This window comes from Elgaria multicarinata, chromosome 23, assembly GCF_023053635.1.
Source record: "Elgaria multicarinata webbii isolate HBS135686 ecotype San Diego chromosome 23, rElgMul1.1.pri, whole genome shotgun sequence".
Lineage (NCBI taxonomy): Eukaryota > Metazoa > Chordata > Lepidosauria > Squamata > Anguidae > Elgaria > Elgaria multicarinata.
The window spans coordinates 3,110,283-3,129,290 of NC_086193.1; the positions used below are offsets into that span (position 1 = coordinate 3,110,283).

General features: G+C 50.0%; 1 protein-coding gene across 2 annotated transcripts in view; it reads right to left on the reverse strand.

The window, feature by feature from the left end:
- Positions 1–19,008, reverse strand: part of DPP9 (dipeptidyl peptidase 9) — a 53,102-nt gene that overhangs the window by 6,321 nt on the left and 27,773 nt on the right. The window contains exons 16-23 of one of the 2 annotated variants that reach the window (XM_063147213.1): positions 17,969–18,114; positions 15,712–15,858; positions 14,269–14,421; positions 12,459–12,601; positions 11,774–11,885; positions 3,553–3,696; positions 1,610–1,732; positions 753–911 (exon numbers count right to left, since the gene is read on the reverse strand). In XM_063147213.1, the coding sequence (XP_063003283.1) occupies positions 753–911; positions 1,610–1,732; positions 3,553–3,696; positions 11,774–11,885; positions 12,459–12,601; positions 14,269–14,421; positions 15,712–15,858; positions 17,969–18,114 (1,127 nt within the window). Of the gene's footprint in view, positions 1–752; positions 912–1,609; positions 1,733–3,552; positions 3,697–9,282; positions 10,808–11,773; positions 11,886–12,458; positions 12,602–14,268; positions 14,422–15,711; positions 15,859–17,968; positions 18,115–19,008 lie in introns of those variants that run through there. The other variant, XM_063147214.1, reaches the window with a different exon arrangement.

Sequence of the window (19,008 nt, forward strand, 5' to 3'; positions counted from 1 at the left end):
TATAAGACGACCCCCAACTTTTGAGAAGATTTTCCTGGGTTAAAAAGTCATCTTATACTGGGCGTATAAGACGACCTCCAACTTTTGAGAAGATCTTCCTGGGTTAAAAAGTCATCTTATACTGGGCGTATAAGACGACCCCCAACTTTTGAGAAGATTTTCCTGGGTTAAAAAGTAGTCTTATACGCCAGAAAAAACAGTATTTATTTATTTATTCATTTATTACATTTATATACCGCCGCACAGCCGAAGCTCTCTGGGCGGTTTACAACAGTTAAAAATGGTAAACATTAAAAAGTATACAAAATTTAAAGATCATCAAAAACATAAAAACAACAGTATAAAAACAACAGTATCCATTTAAAACAGCAGTTCTGGGGTCCATTAAAAACAAACTTAACATTGTTAAATGCTGTTAAAATGCCTGGGAGAAGAGAAAAGTCTTGACCTGCCGCCGAAAAGATAACAATGTTGGTGCCAGGCGAGCCTCATCGGGGAGATCATTCCACAGTCAGGGGGCCACCACCGAAAAGGCCCTCTCGCCATCCTCCAAGCTTCCCAACCATTTTCTCCAACAAAGAGAGTTTGCAAACGGCAACCATTAAATCAAACACTGAATCTTCACCACATTCAACTTGAAACGGTGCCACGACATCCAAGAAAACGATTCAACTATGGGGACTAGAAACTTGATTTTTGGTAAGGTTTTTTTTTTTTCAATCTCAGACTTGGGATTGCCATTCTCGACTCACCTGGTTTTTCACTGGAGTGACGTAACCTTTGGCCCGCCAGTCTACTTCCTTGGGAGCCACCAGAGTGGCCGATTCTTGGAACAAGGCGACATCCTTACCACGGGGCTTGGCCCGCTCAGGACGGAAGCCGTTCAACATCTGGTTAAACTCTTCATCCGTCTGGGAAGGGCGGGGAGCAGTGTTAACGTTCTTCTAATTCCGGATCCTATTCCCCCCCACCCAACCAAGAGGTGGTCCAGTAGCGTAGAAAGGCAGAGGAAATATTTTGGTCCTAGAGTGGATGCATTTATCCTTTGCTTTTAGCTTTTATTTCAGCCATTGTTATCTGTTTTTAACAGTTCCCTCTGCTGGCTCTTAATGAGGGAAATAAACTACGATGACTCAAGAGCTCATTCCTGGCTTCAGTTCCTTCCTTCTCTTTCCCCCCTCACCTACAATTCCTCTTTTTCAACCACTGCCTCTTCTTGAACCCACCCTTCTTCAACCAGCTTGCTCCCTGCCCCATGCTTCTCCCCCCCTCCCACATCTCTCTTCCCTGTGTTCAATCTGCCCCACAAACAACTCCTGCCTCCTAGGGCCTACGCAAGAGAGTTCACCTCCCCTAGCCAAATTGACCAAACACCTCTCCCCATTCCCTCAAAGACGCAGGACTGCAAACATTCTAACAGCACCTCCCCAGGGTTTCAGACAGGAGTCTTCCTTGGTTCAACCTGAGTGTCCTACAAGCAAAACAGAGCTGGGGCCCTTCCCCAGCCACCAGCGATCAAATGTGAACATTCCGTGACCTCGCGCCAGCCCCGGCCAATCAGTGCTGGAGATTTCCCTGCCCTAAGTGCAATACAACAGATCCCAGTTACCAAATCACCCAGGTGGTTCATGGCCAACTGGAAGGTGTGTTTCCCCTGAGAAGCCTCCACGTTGTGCTGTTCGACACGCTGCAGGTTCTTCTCCCAGACATCCCGACGGAAGGCCTCTTCCTCCTGCAAGCATGCACAACACCCATCTCGTGGTTATGGATGATGGGTAAACACACGGCTCCCTTGAAAAAAGCCCGTATACATGGTAGAGGGCTGAAATGTGTGGGGCTACTTCAAGGGATACAACCGTAATGTGTGGTTCCACGTTCTGAGATGTTGTCCCTTCATCCCAAGGGGTACTTTGGGATGTCCCCCAGTTTCAATATTATAAAAAGTGATTTCTTAAACCAAAGTCAATCCAAAAACACAAAAAGGGTTTAAGAAAATTGGCATAATACAATGTTCAAGGTTCAAATGGAACTATACATGCTAAAAGAAAGGCAAATGCTATTTTGGACTGCGTTAATAGAAGTATAGCTACCAAATCACGTGAGGTACTGGTTCCTCTCTGTTCGGCCCTGGTTAGGCCTCATCTAGAGTATTGCGTCCAGTTCTGGGCTCCACAATTCAAGAAGGATGCAGACAAGCTGGAGGGGGTTCAGAGGAGGGCAACCAGGATGATCAGGGCTCTGGAAACAAAGCCCTATGAAGAGAGACTAAAAGAACTGGGCATGTTTAGCCTGGAGAAGAGAAGATTGAGGGGCGACAGGATAGCACTCTTCAAATACTTAAAAGGTTGTCACACAGAGGAGGGCCAGGCTCTCTACTCGATCCTCCCAGAGTGCAGGACACGGAATAATGGGCTCAAGTTAAAGGAAGCCAGATTCAACCTGGACATCAGGAAAAACTTCCTGACTGTTAGAGCAGTGCAACAATGGAATCAGTTACCTAGGGAGGTGGTGGGCTCTCCCACACTAGAGGCCTTCAAGAGGCAGCTGGACAAGCATCTGTCAGGGATGCTTTAGGGTGGATTCCTGCATTGAGCTGGGGTTGGGCTTGATGGCCTTGTAGGCCCCTTCCAACTCTGCTATTCTATGATTCTATGAAATAAAATAACTAACCCATAAGAAGTATTAATAAACACTTGGTAATGTAAATATTTAGTGCTATAACAAATACATAAAATTGAAATACAAACTGAATGGTCCACCAACATAAAACATACCACTATCCCAAATGCATTTTGACCCGCAGGGTCTTCGTCAATGGGATAAATTTTTTTATAGCAGTCTAGCGTCAAATACCACTTTTATCAACCATTTTTGTTTGAGTTTCTGCTTTGCAGATCCAAACGGAATCACTGAGATAATTAAAATCTTTTCGTATTTGAGGCTAGAATGCTATAAAAGAAATATATGGTTTGTGGACCATTCAGTTTGTATTTCAATTTTATGTATTTGTTATCGCATTAAATATTTACATTAAATATTTACATTAAGTGTTTCTTAATACTTTTTATGGATTAGTTATTTTATTTTGAGCCTCGTGTGGCGCAGAGCGGTAAAGCAGCAGTTTCTGCAGCTGAAACTCTCCCCATGGCCTTAGTTCGATCCCAGCGGAAGCTGGTTTCAGGCAGCCGGCTTGGGTCGACTCAGCCTTCCATCCTCCCGAGGTCGGTAAAATGAGTACCCAGTTAGCTGGGGGAAAGGTAATCACGGCCGGGGAAGGCAACGGCAAACCACCCCGCTATAAGGCCTGCCAAGAAAACGTCAGCGAAAGCTGGCGTCCCTCCAAGAGTCAGTAATGACTCAGTGCTTGCACGAGAGGTTCCTTTCTTTTCCTATTTTATTTTAGCATGGATAGCTCCACTCGACCCTTGTTCTCCAATTTCGCCTGAGCCAGGAGAATATGGCGGGCTGGGCACGGATCAACCCGAGAGCAGAGCGGTGGTTTCAGAAAGCAAGAAGCAACCGCGATTCCGGTGACTCCCGTGGCATACTCACCTCCTCCTGGTAATCCTTGCCGTGGAGTTCCTTCCACCCTTTCCAAGCTCCCTCCAGGGCCAGATCCAGGGCGCCGGAGAACGTCCGCAGGAAAACCAGCCAGGTCAATGTCACCGTGAAGAGGGGAGGCATGTTTGCAGCCGCCTAGACGAACAGCAACCTTGTCAGGTGCTGGGATCTCCAGCGGTGACCCTTGAGGCTTCTCTTGACATCTGTCCCCTGCTACAAGACGCGTCCAGCACCTTGGATAGCTCTGACTGAAGCCTAGAGCGGATTCACCGTCCCATTGACACCAGCGCCACCAGCCTCCACTGTCTCCCCTCCGAGGTTGGAGATTCTTCTCCGACCTCGGAGCGGGGAATCGGAGATCCGCCCCCTTCCTCCTCCCCACCAGCATGGAAAGAGTCAGAAACGCAACCTCGGAATGGGAGAAGTCAGGAGAATACAAGGCCTTTTGAGTCTTTCTCCCTCTCCCTCCAAAACGCCATCCCTAGACGTGCAAAAAAAAAGAAAAGCCCTTCTAACAAAAAAATGTGAAGTGGGAGGAAGGGGAAACGCCTCTGCCTAAGATGATCACAAGCAACTGAGTCCGGGGTCTTACAAACATTGCTCCCGTCGGTGTCTTTAAAAGAACAATTCAGGGAGGAGGAAGACAGTACCAAGAACAGCCATGACACCACATTCAGGAGCAGTCTACCTTTCATGCCAGCTGGCACCAGACAAGCACCCCCTTGTGGGCTCTCCAGAAGCACCCATTGGGAGGGGTGCCGCTCTTGGATCCAGAACTGTCATTTGAGGCACAGGTGAACTGAGTGGCAAAAAGCACCATTTATCAGCATAGGTTGATATACCAACTACGCCCTTATCTGGACAGAGATAGCCTAGCTACAGTGATCCATGCTCTGATAACCTCTCGCTTGGATTACTGCAAATGTGTTATATGTGGAGCTGCCTTTGAAAACGGTCCGGAAACTTCAGCTGGTACAAAACAGGGCAGCCCGTTTACTAACAGGGACTGGCTGGCGAGACCATATCACGCCAGTCCTTTTACAACTTCATTGGCTGCCAGTCCAGGTCCTGGCCCGATTCAAAGTGCTGGTATTGATATTCAAAGCCCTAAACGGTTTGGGGCCAGGTTATTTGAAAGAACGCCTCCTCCCGTATGTACCTGCACGGACCCTAAGATCATCTACAGGGGCCCTTCTCCGTGAGCCCCTGCCAAAGGAAGTGAGGCAGGTGGCTACTAGGAGGAGGGCCTTCTCCGCTGTGGCACCCCGGCTGTGGAATGAGTTCCCCAGAGAGGTCCGCCTGGCGCCTACACTGTACTACTTTCGTCGCCAGCTGAAGACCTGTTTATTCTCTCAGTATTTTAACACTTAATTCTAACAAATTTAAATTTTACTGTTCTAACTCTGTATTTGAATCTTATATCAATTTTGCTGCGTGGTTTCTATCCTGGTTGTGCTTTTTTATACTGTATTTTGTATTTGTGCTTTTAACCTGTGGGTTGTATTATTATGGTTTTAGTTTTTGTGAACCGCCCAGAGAGCTTCGGCTATTGGGCGGTATAGAAATGTAATAAAGAAATAAATTAATAAATTAAATAAATAAGTTTGTCATGCCGGGAAGCGGGGGTACGGTTCAACCTTCTTTCCCCAGCTGCGATCTCACTTAAAAATCCCCCCCCTCATAATTTTGTCCTCCAGCTTAATGGCAATTAAGCTGGAAAGGGGGGGACACACACCCAACTTTCAATTGTCAGCCACAGATCCGGGGCTATTGGAAACAGCACTGAGGCCCCATGAGGCGAGGTGCAGACACACTCCTGCTGGTTGGCCGCTGCAGGAAACAGGACGTTCAGTTAGATCTAACACTCAGTTGTGGAATTTCAGAACATGACTCCGGTTGCTCTCTTGCCCAGACGGCTTTTATTTATCCGTAAGACAGACCACACACTGCAGCGGAGTCAGCTGATAAGAGTCTCTTTGCTTCTTCTGTACTGCGAAATTGTTTCTGCTGCTAAGGAAAAGACCCACCCCTTTTCTCTTTCCGAGTGAAAGCATAGGCGTGCACATGGGGTGTGCTTGGTGTTTCCAGGCACACCCTAATATCTCAAGCAATAAGCACCGAATTGATGGGGCCATTGAGTAGGGATCCAGACACAGCGTTAATGGTCCTGCAGCTGCTCCACTGCCCCTGCTCCCAGCAGCAGAAGCGAAAAGGAATCACTCTGCTGTAACCCTCTTTGCTGGGATCCACGCTTCAAAGAGGCCAGCGTTGGGACTTAAGGAGCGTCTCCTTATTCCCCCCACCCTTCACCTGCAACGGCCCTCCCGCGGTCAAGGCAAGCCAAATGTGGAGCAGGGCACCAGCGCTTAATAAATCAATGAATTAAAAATGTCCCTTGTGATAGAGGAAACGATTGCCTTTAAAAAGAAATAAAAACTCCCTGCGTGCACACCCTAATAAAATGTGCTGCGCACGCCGATGAGCGCGTTCCTGACAACACGTTCCGCTCGTCGCCGTCTGATCCAGCAGGGCTCCTTCTTACCTGCAGCGTTAAAACTCCTTGAGTTTTTTCCCAATAAGTCAAGAACCTTCTCAGTCCCCAGGAAATGATGCCGTCACCTTTCCTTTGCAAATCACCTCCCCTTCCTTCCCCCCTACCCCGCAACACACACACACACACCCCACACACACACGGTGGACCCTAATCTTGCCCCATCACGACAGCACAGGACTCCGTAAGAGAGGATGTGGAAAGGAACGTTTTGCAAAAACCACAGCGCCAGGGGGGGAAAAAACCACTGTTAAAAAGAAGAAAGAATGAAACTTTCCACAGCCTCCCAAAGGGCTCATTAAAAAAGCCCTTTCCTGGTGATTGTTCACCCTGAGCTATTGGATAATACTGGAACAACCAACCTTGCATCGCTTTGCAGAGCAAAAAATGCAAATAAAAAAGTCCTGATGAGTGAAGGAAAGGGACCACCTCATCCAACATGCTGTTATTAGGAACTTTTGCCTGTGCTTTGCTCCCCGGTCGCTGGCATTTTGAGGTCCAGTGCCCCTGAAAGAGGAGGCTCCATTCAGCCGTCAATAGACCATTCTCTCAGCGTCATTCGTAACACCTCCATCACGGTAACCTAGTGTCCTATTAATTTATTGTATTTATATCCCACCGTTTTTCCTCCAAAGGCTCCAAGGCGGTGTGCATAATCCTCCTCCTCTCCATTTTATCCTCACAACAACCCTGTGAGGTAGGTTGGGCTGAGAGGCAGTGACCAACCTGAAGTCACCCAGTGAGCTTCCATAGCCAAGGGGAGAATTAGAACGCAGATCTCCTGACTCCCAGTCAAACCCTCTAGCCACTACACCAGGCCGGCTCTATCCAGTTGTCATATCCGATCATTCATTTACAGCAAGGTTTGGGGACCTCAGTCCTGGGGGTAGGGTGGGGTAAATCTGCCCCTCCTGAGTTCCCCAGAAGGCCACGCCCATTCAGCTGGCTCCACCCCCTGAGAGCTTTTGGACTTCAACCCCCACTGGATTTACAAAACCATCTTGGCTGAAAATGTGATGGCCGCCAGTTGGGGCAAATTCACGAAGGCGCAATCGATCAATGGCTACTGGGCGTGATGGCTGAATCAAGCCTCCACAGGCTGCAGCAGCCTACCGCTCAATACCAGCTGCAAAGCCGCGGCTCGTGGGGTTCCCAGAGGCTTCTAGATGGTCCCTGTGAAATTAGGTCATGGGCCTAGGCGGAGCTCAGATGCACCAGCGGAGACTAAAGCTATCACTTATTGCACAGTCAGCAATAAGATGTACACACACACACACACACACCATACACAGTACCTATTTATTATTTCCTTCTGGGCCATTTTTGCCCTTCCTGGGCCACCTCTACATCCTGCAGCAATGAGTTCCACAGGATCATCATTCACGCTGCTGTTGTTCCTGCCACCCAACCATCCACAGGGTTAGCTTGTTAGCGTTTTGCACCGGCCAAGGAACTCACGTGCCCAACCCACATTTGCGTTTCGAGCAGTTGATCTTAATTTTGCCCTCTTTGCACCGTTCCCACGTCAAAGAGCCTTCCCCATCGGTCGTGGTTTTGTGTCTTTCTTTGATTCCGCTGGAGGACCACCCAGACACGTCTTCCCCCACAGTAACGGATGATTTTCCATTCTCACGCATAACAGAAGGTCAAACCCTGGTGCTTTTACACAGGCCGGCAGCATTCTCTGCTACCTGATCTTGCTACCTGGAGATGTCAGGAATTGAATCCGGGACCTGCTACATAAACTGCTGAGCTATGGCGCTTCCCTTAAATATCAAGTAAAATTCTAGTCCTCATCGTTCTAAATACAGACCAGCTTAAAAAGAAAACTGCGTTATTAATTATTTGTCCATCTAACCTCTGCCCAGATAGCAGATTGCTCCCTGATCATTACCCGGAGGTGCCAGGCATTGAAACTGGGAGCATTGGCATGCAACGCGGGCGCTCTAACCATTGGGCTATGGTCCCTTCCCACCCACAACCTACCTCTTTCCAGCAGAAAAGGTTAGAGGAAAAGATCTCAGGTCTTGTCCGTCTTTTTCTGCAAGTGGAAAAACATCAGTGCCTCTTATCAAGCGGCTCCCCCAAGGGACGCAACTTCCTTTCAACTACACACACACGCCGCCACCGCCCCAACGTCCTCTTCCAGCTCTGGTTTACACAACGCCACTTCTAGGGGAAACAGCCACAAACCACAAGACTCAGCCTTGCAGGTCTTGCGAGACAGGTTGGGCTTACACACGAAGTGAATAGGAGCCAACAGTGCGATAGGGCTGCAAGAAAGGCAAATGCTATTTTGGGCTGCATTCATGGAAGCAGAGCTTCCAAATCGCGTGAGGTCCTGGTTCCTCTCTATTCGGCCCTGGTTAGGCCTCGTCTAGAGTATTGCGTCCAGTTCTGGGCTCCACAATTCAAGAACGACGCAGACAAGCTGGAGCGTGTTCAGAGGAGGGCAACCAGGATGATCAGGGGTCTGGAAACAAAGCCCTAGGAAGAGAGACTGAAAGAACTGGGCATGTTTAGCCTGGAGAAGAGAAGATGGAGGGGAGACATGATAGCAGTCTTCAAAGACTGGAAAGGTTGTCACACCGAGGAGGGCCAGGATCTCGTCTCGATCCTCCCAGAGTGCAGGACACGGAATAACGGGCTCAAGTTAAAGGAAGCCAGATTCCGGCTGGACATCAGGAAAAACGTCCTGACTGTTAGAGCAGTACGACAATGGAACCAGTGACCTATGGAGGTTGTGGGCTCTTCCACACTAGAGGCCTCCAAGAGGCAGCTGGAGTCATAGAATCATAGAATAGCAGAGTTGGAAGGGGCCTACAAGGCCATCAAGTCCAACCCCTGCTCAATGCAGGAATCCACCCTAAAGCATCCCTGACAGATGGTTGTCCAGCTGCCTCTTGAAGGCCTCTAGTGTGGGAGAGCCCACAACCTCACCAGGCAACTGATTCCATTGTCGTACTGCTCTAACAGTCAGGAAGTTTTTCCTGATGTCCAGCTGGAATCTGGCTTCCTTTAACTTCAGCCCGTTATTCCATATCACAAAACTCAAATTCTCCCAGTTTTCAAGATCTTTTACCCTCCACACACAAGCGTTCACCCCCGCACACACATCCTCTTGCAGCTCAACAAATAAAGCCACGGTTGCCGGGGAGAGCAGCAGCGTGCAGGTTTCCAATATTTTAATGAGTCACTACATCTTACCACTCATAATTATAAAAGAATAAGAATCCATAAAAATATTTTCTTTTCATAATACGCACTTAAAGATACTCGGGCAGGTCATTTGTGGTTCAGGTGGGTTTTATGGCAAGTTGAAGTTTCTTCTTGCTAAATTTCGCCCCGCCCCAAAAGGAGGAAACCGGGGTAAGGGGGGGTGGGAATTGAACCGGGGGGGGGGGGAAGGAAGGGAGGAATTTGAAGAAGTGGGCAGGGCGTTTTTTCCCCTGAGGTGCAAAACGTGGTGGACCCCGACCTCTTTCCCCCCCCCCCCGACCCCACAAAGACTGCAATTCATGCTGACCAAGTAAAACCTAAAGCAACGCTCTCCCAACCTGGCACCCTCCAGAGGTGGTGGACTAACAATTCCCATCGCCTCCAGCTTGGGGATGATGGGATCTGCGGTCTGGAGAACGAGGAGAAGGGCGCCGGAGGCTGGGAAAGGTTGGTCTAAAGAAGGAAGAAGGCCGGGAGAAGAGGAGAACGGAGAAATACACACGGGTGAGAACGGGAGGGGCGGAGGAATACAGTCGCTGACCTGCAGAGAACTGGAGGCAGAAAAGACGGAGGGTTGAGGGACGGGGGGGGGGGGGGGGAAGACACAGCACCGAGAAGAGAGGAGGAAAGGGCCGACTTTTGCATAAATAACCTTGCAACGAAATAAAATAAAACACACACAAAACCAGACATCCATCAGACGTTTCTGCCGTTTGCCCAGAGGCCAGTGTTGGGCTGCCCGCCCCTTCCGAAACGACGTTGCCCGAGTGCGGGGTCGGGGGGCAGCTGACACATCGGCAGCTCTTGCTTCGAAACGGACCCCCTCCAGTGAATGGCTTCCGAGAGCATCGCAGCTGATAGGCGCCGGACGTCTGCAGCCGTTTCTTGGCTTCCTCCTGCCGACGTTTTGGGAGGGTCGCAACTAGGGGGATTCTCTCACAAGGGGACGGGGGATAGGGAGAGAGAGAAAACAGGGAGAAGGGGGGTGGAGGAGAGAGAGAGACACAGCACAGCAGCCAGGAGAGAGAAGGGCGGAGGCGAGGATGGGAGGGGCCTGTCTTTTATTCCCAGCACAAAGAAAGTAGCAGCAAAATATGGAGGAGATGGGGGGGACCCCAAGGGGACCCTCAGAGCCGCGCCATCCAGAAAGAGGGGGCCGCCTCCGCTCTCCTGGTCAATTTGGGGCGACGTGAGACAGAGAGAGAGAGAGAGAGAGAGAGGGACAGAGAGAGAGACACGCCTTGTGCTCTGGGTTCGAAGGCTGCCAAGGGGGCAAAAGAAACAACGGAAAATAAAAATAAACGGAGGCAGCAGGAGCAGAGGTGTGAGCCGTCAACGTCCACAATGGTTTGCGGGCGGGCGGGCGGAGGGACGTCCGCCCCCTCAGAGGTATTCTTGAAGAAAGTGCAGCAGCGTGATTTCGTAGTGCTCCCCGGATTCGGGGCAGCGAATACTGTGTCGCTCGTTGGGGTAGATCTGCGGGCAACAAACCAAAGAGAAATGAGAGAAGGCGGTTTCTCGCCGCAAAGCAAACCTCCGCTTCTAGATCTCAATTTTTTTTAAAAAAAAACCGACAACGCAGCTCACAGGCGCCCCCCCCCGGCTGCGGGTTGGGCAGGCCCCGCTTTTCCCAGAAACCCAGCCGCGCTGCGGGGAAAAGACCCGAGAAAGAAGAACCGGAGGCAGACCAGAGAACGGAGGCTTTCTTCAACGTTAAGCAGGGAATCCCCACTCTTATCTCCGACCAGGGATGGGGGAGATAAGAGCAATTTAAAAACGTATGAATGTAAAACACCCAGCCGGCCTTTTTAAATGTTAAACGTCCAGCCGGCCTTTTGAAACGTTAAATACTTCTAAAATGGCAGGGAAGGGAGGAAGGGAAGAGAAGCAAATATTACAGCTTCTGGCTGCAAAGACGTAATTTAACAATGTCCGAAGTCTCACAAGTCAGGGAGGTGAACGAGAAAGAGATCAACGATCGTAGAAACCGACAAAATTAGCAGAAGCCGAATCGATGCGATTCGGTCTGCAAGTTTGCGTAATATCCTCCATCGTCGAGCGTCCTCGGTACAGAGTACGGAAAAGTATTCATTGGCTACATTTCCGTTCCAGGGGAGGGCCGTCCACGCTCTCCCCTCCCTACTTATTCACACAACAACCCTGTGAGGTAGGGTTAGGCTCAGAGGCAGTGACTGTCTCAAGGTTTCCCTGGGAGGTTCGGGTCTCAACTGGGCTACGAATCTGGTCTAGTCCGAAGCGCTGACACCACACCAGCTCTCTTACTCACACTGGGCGGAACCGATTTTTAACGCATAGCCCTGTGCGTATCTGGGCTCGTAAGGAGAATGTCGTTAGCCTCCCTTCTATCCCTTGCCATTCCTTGCCGCCAGACCCAAGAGAAAGACTCGAACAGGTGACTTCGCTCCCACCACCGTCACCTACCTGTAGCTGATAAGGTTTCCCAGCCCGGATTAGTTGGGAGATCAGGAAATTGGTGTGGAAAAAGTGCACATTTTCATCCAGAAACCCATGGAGGATCAGCAAGCGGTTGGGCCTGGGAGGGAGAAAAGGACGCAAGCGTGAGAGCCACGAAAAGGCGGGCCGGGCCTCGGAGCCGCATCACCAGGGAGGCCCGGCCCGGGACGACGAAAGGGACCGGTGCAAAGAGGCCGGGACAGAGCAGCACAGGAAAGAAAGGGTGTTTGTTTCATTATCTGAAACAAATCGCCGTGCTCCTCTACTGCAATGTTTTTCCAAATGGTGTTTCACAAAGCGGCCGAGGAGACGGTACTGAACGGACTGATCGTCGTGGGGGAAAACAGACGTCCGTCACACCCGATCTTCCCCTACGAAGGGCAACTAGAGAGAAGCGCCGAGGGCGTTCCAGGGTGTGCTGTTAGTTCACGTGGGGCAGAGAGGGAGCCTGGCCGCCCCACGGAGTTTCCCTATCTGACCCGCAGAGGTCTGGGCAACTTTCCCAGAGGCCTCGGGTGCTCCGTTCTCCAAACCCGCCTCCTGGAGGCTACTGGGCCTATGAGGAAGGAACAAGGTTATCTCTGACTTGCGACTGGGAAAGCCCGAGAGCCCTGGCTGTTGGGCCGCCACCCCAGAGCCCCCAGATCCTTACTCATTGGGGAGCTTTTCGACATGCAGGGCCACCGAGCCTGCTTCGTAACCTTGCTGGTTGCTTTCTGGGACATCCATGTACCGTTCGGTGTATCCCGTGTCATACGCCATCCAGACAGTGACGGGAGCCCCGGCGATGGCAACCTGGGACATTGAAGGCAAAGGCAGAAGTGGGCCTCTGTTAGGCGCAGCTCAACGTGTCCTCCATGGCTGTTTCTTTCTTTCTTTCTTTATTTATTTATTTATTTATTACATTTCTATACCGCCCAATAGCCGGAGCTCTCTGGGCGGCTCACAAACAGGGCCACCGTTTGCTTAAACCCACAAAGAACAGCTGGATGCTGCAACCCGTGTAAATTACGCTATTTGCACAGCGTTCGGCATGACGGATTCGGCTTGAGCGAAGCACCTGGGGCGCTCCAGATGTGTTGGACTGCATCTCCCAGGATGCCCCAGCCAGCTGCATTGAGCACTGAGTGGGGGGTTGGACTTGATGGCCTTATAGGTCCCTTCCAACTCTGCTATTCTATGATTCTATGGATAGCTTATATACTTCCATGCAGTGGTCAGAAGGGGAATTGCAGCTGAGATTGCCGAAGAGGATGAACAGGGGTCTGGAAACAAAGCCCTATGAAGGGAGACTGAAAGAACTGGGCAGGTTTAGCCTGGAGAAGAGGAGATGGAGGGGAGACATGAGAGCACTCTTCAAATAGATGTACTCACCACACGTTTTGCACCTGTGAGGTTTCAGACAGCAACGGTTAACAACAGACCCACCAACCTTTTAAGCACTCTTCAAAAACTTGAAAGGTTGTCACACAGAGGAGGGCCAGGATCTCTTCTCGATCCTCCCAGAGTGCAGGACACGGAATAACGGGCTCTAGTTAAAGGAAGCCAGATTCCGGCTGGACAGCAGGAAAAACTTCCTGACTGTTAGAGCAGTACGACAATGGAACCAGTGACCTAGGGAGGTTGTGGGCTCTCCCACACTAGAGGCCTTCAAGAGGCAGCTGGACAGCCACCTGTCAGGGATGCTTTAGGGTGGATTCCTGCATTGAGCAGGGGGTTGGACTCGATGGCCTTGTAGGCCCCTTCCCACTCTGCTATTCTATGATTCTATGAATTTTATGGCAAATTAGAAAACAAAAAAATATTATTGGGAACCCTAGAGCAACAAGCCCCAAGTGGGAGGCCGCTGTGTCATGGGAACGCCGAAAGATGCAGTCCAACACCAGGTCAGGGAAGCCGGGTAGAAGGGTTTGCAAAATGTCTCAACCCCACCCCATGCTCAACTCCAAATAATACGCCTCTATGTGGGGCTGCCCTTAAAGCTGCTGTAGAAGGAGGAGCTAGTGCAGAATGCTGCAGCTCAGCATGTAGGTTTAAGGTTCTCAATATACCACTGAAAAGTCTCTCTCTCTCTCTCTTCTTGCCATCCTCTGAGACTCCCTTGGAAGAGGCCTTCAGAGGCTGATCATAGCATACGGAGAGGGTCATACTAAGAGAGCAACTCCATCAGGTATTGCAGCATCAAGCCCATGTCAGACTTTTTAGGACAAAACCGGCCACCTTGAATCCGGCTCAGAACTGTGCAGGCTGCCCGTGCAAGCAGGCCAGAATCGGTGTTCTGGTCTCAGTCCTTCTGGTCCCAGATGACCCGGCTTTGAGTCACCTCAGCCAAGGGCAAACGATTTGTCGTCAGGACTCTGCAAAATGGGCGCAAGGGCTTTGCAACTGCGCAGAGGCAAAGCACCGAAAACGCCTTGAGATTTCCACGGCGCTGTACACACCGAAGCGAACCACAACGGTACCTTGAAGACGTGGGGCTTACAGATGAGGCCCATGAGGGAGAGGAAGCCCCCGTAAGACCAGCCGTGGATGGCGACGCGGCTGAGGTCAACGAACCCGTATTTCTCCGCTACGTAATGTAAACCTTCCACCTGGTCCTCAATTTCCACCTGGCCCTGAAAGGAGACGGCCCCAAGAGAGAGAGAGAGAGAGAGAAAGCGTCATTTTCTCTGTTTTGGACACCTCCCTCCCCAAGGACACAAAATAGACAAGCATAATGGTTTGCGTATGCAAACATATTCGGTAGATACAAAATGTAATTCAAACCACATTAAAGCCTGTTCAAGGCTATCATCAGTCCTCTTTAGCGGCGGGTTCGAATGGTGCGTGCCAACAGAAATGGAGCCAAAACAGCGCCCCACCCCACCCCCGAAACAAAAGTGGAATCTTCTGTGTTGACCTTCAAAGCTTTCCACGGTCTAGCTCCTTCCTATCTCTCCTCTCTCATCTCACACTATTGCCCCGCTCGTGCTCTTCGCTCCTCTGATGCCATGCTTCTCGCCTGCCCAAGGGTCTCTACTTCCCTTGCTCGGCTTCGTCCTTTTTCTTCGGCTGCCCCTTACGCCTGGAACGCTCTTCCAGAACATTTGAGAACTACAAGTTCAATTGCAGCTTTTAAAGCTCAGCTCAAAACTTTTCTTTTCCCTAAAGCTTTTAAAACTTGATGTTGCTCGGACTTTAGACTGTTAGACTGTTAGTTATACCCTACCCTGTGTCTGTTTACCCTACCCAGTGCCTGTTTCCATTCTCTTCCCCTCCTTATTGCATTACTATGATTTTATTAGAATGTAAGCCTATGCGGCAGGGCCTTGCTATTTACTGTTTTACTCTGTACAGCACCATGTGCATTGATGGTGCTATACAAATGAAGAAGAAGAAGAAGAAGAAGAAGAAGAAGAAGAAGAAGAAGAAGAAGAAGAAGAAGAAGAATCAGCACACACGAGGGGACCCTTAGGTTTTGCAGAAGTAAAGAAATTCTTTAAAGGAAAGGGAAAAAACTAAGGGAGCATGCTCTGGACAACCCTCTGTCAGGGATGCTTTAGGGTGGATTCCTGCATTGAGCAGGGGGTTGGACTCGATGGCCTTATGGGCCCCTTCCAACTCTGCTATTCTATGATTCTATGATATGCTGAGATTGGGGAGCGGTTCTTGTGCTGGGGGATGGTTCATAATAATAATAATAATAATAAATATTTATTTCTTACCCGCCTCTCCCTTTGGATCGAGGCGGGGAACAGCATTAGAACAGGAATCAATACATCTTAAAAATCCTTGATTTGACATTGATCTGGATAGGCCTATCCACGCTGGTCATGGGGGGGCGGGCGGTTCTTGCATTTGGGGGGGGCGGTTCTTGTCAGATTCAGGACACGAAAACGGAAGCACGTGCCACAACCAGAACTTACCATTTGGTTCTTCAGAGCCCCCTCGAACTTAAGGCCTCTCTGGCATGATCCCCGACCGTCGATCACCACCACGGCGTAGCCGAGAGAGGCCAGCGTGTTGAGACGCAGGTACTTGATGCCTTTGAAGGAGTTATTCACTAACTGGACCTAGCAGGAAGAGAGGGGAAAGGGGGGAAAAGAATTGCAGCCATATGGAAGAACTCCTCCACTTGTAGACCACAAGCAGGACATGAGCACAACAGCACCCTTCCACCCATGTTCCCGAACGTACAGAGGGTGAACATCACAAAACACACACGCATGTCGTCAGCTGGACTTTCTCCCCACCCACCAGGTGAGAGGATAAGCAGGGCCATTCCACCATCCCTGCCGAATGTCTGCTTCATGTTGTTCCTCCTCCCTCCGCACGCTTTTTTCCTTGCGTGTCGTGTCTTCCTTTTTTTCGTTTTAGATTGGAAACCTGCGGGCAAGGACTGTGTCTTGTTAACCTTTGGTTGTAAGCCGTTCCGAGAGCCCCTTTTTTTTTTTTGGCTGAGGAGCGGGATAAAAAATTACTTTAAAAAAATAAACCGTGGAAATACATTCGCCAGGAAGCCAGGAGTGGCTCCATCTCCCTGAGAAGTGTGTAAACCTGTGCAGTGCGCAAAAGGCTCCCAGCTCACACACCCCTCAGTCCACCCAGCCCCCCGACACTCTACACTGGACTGCCGCCATTTATGTCACAACAGGACGCAGCGAAGGTTGGCCAGGTGGAAAAAGCCGACTTGTCATTTTTGATTGTGCATCCAAAAAAGGGAAGGGTTTTAGTTCAGTCTTGTAAACAACCTAGAAAAGTTACTAGAGCAAGGGACCCCCAACATTTTTTGGGGTGTGTGTCAATGGGCATATTTGGAATTCTGAAGGGATATCACAGGCACTCTCACAAAATGGCTGACATGCGGGGGACGCTCGCCCATTCAAAAAATGGCTGCCACGGTGAGGCTGAAAGGAAAAGAACCTCAGCCCAAGGCAGAGATGGGGTTGGAATTCCAGAACCATCTTTGGAACTCAGATAAAGACGGTGCAGCCTCCCAGCCTCCTTGACTTCCACGCTGGTCAGGGTGGTACAGGCTTTCTTTCCTTTGCAGCCAGCGTGGAAATCAAGCGGACTGGCAGAGAAAGCACCAGCCTGCTCACTCGCCTACACAGAATTCCTGCTAGCCTATGGCAACCAAGCACATTATTAAATACAATGGTGGGTAAAATCAGCCAGGGTAAGTTTCTCAGTGTTGTGAGATAGAGCTGGAAGGAGGAACAGCTGAGCCTGGGAGTGTTTGGGGAGGGGCCCTTCACAGGAACAGGCAGAAGGTGGCTGCAAGCCAACGCAGCTGGCTTCAATCCTTAATCACCACCATCCCAATATAAGGCAAGCCAGAGGCGCTGAGCTGGTGCTGGAAGCAATTGTTGTGTTTGATACTCTGTCAGTGACAGACTTTGTATTTCTGGGCACAAAGATTACTGCAGACGCTGACTGCAGCCAGGAAATCAGAAGACGTTGACTTCTTGGGAGGAGAGCCATGACAAATCTTGATAAGATAGTTAAGAGCAGAGACACCACACTGACAACAAAGGTCCGCATCGTTAAAGCAATGGTATTCCCCGTAGTAACCTACGGCTGCGAGAGCTGGACCATAAGGAAGGCTGAGCGGAGGAAGAGAGATGCTTTTGAACTGTGGTGTTGGAGGAAAATGCTGAGAGTGCCGTGGACTGCAAGAAGATCACACCAGTCCATACTCCAGGAAATCAAGCCAGACTGCTCACTGGAGGGAGTGGTATTAAAGGCAAAACGGAAGTACTTTGGCCACATAATGAGAAGACAGGAGACCCTGGAGAAGAGGCTGATGCTAGGGAAAGTGGAAGGCAAAAGGAAGAGGGGCCGACCAAGGGCAAGATGGAGGGATGATATTCTGGAGGGGACAGACGTGACCTTGGGGGAGCTAAGGGTGGCAACGGCCGACAGAAAGCTCTGGCGTGGGCTGGTCCATGAAGTCACGAAGAGTCGGAAGCGACTGAACGAATAAACAACCTTGACCTTGCCTGACTGTAACCCGACTCTGGAAAGGACTTTGATGACTCTTCTGTGCATTCCCGAACCTAGAATCGTTAGACTCGGCTTCTGACGGATACTTTTGGCGTACGACCACGGACTGTTAATTGACGTTTCTAGACTGCTTATCTCCCAACGCTCGTGGTTTACGACACCTGGCTCCAGCCTCACCTGAGGCCCTCCGTAGACGAAGAGTACAGTGGGATGTTTCTTCCCCGGTTGGAGGTCGTGAGGTTTGTACACCATTCCGTAGAGCTCTACATCCGACTGGGTGCGGAAGTGAAAGATCTCCGGGGGGATGTAATCAGCAGGACAGCCTGCAAGAAGACAGAACAGGGTGGGTAGGGAAGGCACTCTGGGGATCATCGCGTGATACATCAGCAACCAATGGATATTATTATTATTATTATTATTATTATTATTATTATTATTATTATTATTATTATTATTATGTAAAGCAGCAGTTTCTGCAGCTGAAACTCTCCCCACGGCCTGAGTTCGATCCCAGCGGAAGCTGGTTTCAGGCAGCCAGCTCGGGTCGACTCAGCCTTCCATCCTCCCGAGGTCGGTAAAATGAGTACCCAGTTAGCTGGGGGAGAGGGAATCACGGCCGGGGAAGGCAACGGCGAACCACCCCGCTATAAGGCCTGCCAAGAAAACGTCAGCGAAAGCTGGCGTCCCTCCAAAAGTCAGTAATGACTCAGTGCTTGCACGAGAGGTCCCTTTCCTTTCCCTTTGCCCAGTGCTGGGCCTCAAGGCGGCAATATAATATTTGTTACCCGCCTCTCCCTCCGGATCGAGGCAGGGTACAACACAAATGCAAACACCATAGAATACATATAACTGATTAAAACATTTACAACTAATTCATTACTAAAAGCAGCACATTATTAAAAATCCCACTGGGAAGGCCTGCCGGAAGAGATCAGTCTTTACGGCTTTCTTAAAATCCGGAAGACTGTTGACGAATCTCTCCCGGCATTTTGTACATCCGTCACACAATTTAAAACGTCTACGTTTAAAACCGGTAAGTTCGAAATATACAAGGCTTTAAATATCTTCCAATTTTAAAACATTTAAAAGGGCAGTTTTCAAAGCCCGTCGCGAAGACAGAGGTCCTGGTTATTTGGCAGAGGCCTGCCCGTTGTCTCAGGGTATAGCCCCAGAAAGGTAGAAAAAGCAGGTGTGTGTTTGCTTTGCAGGAGTGACAA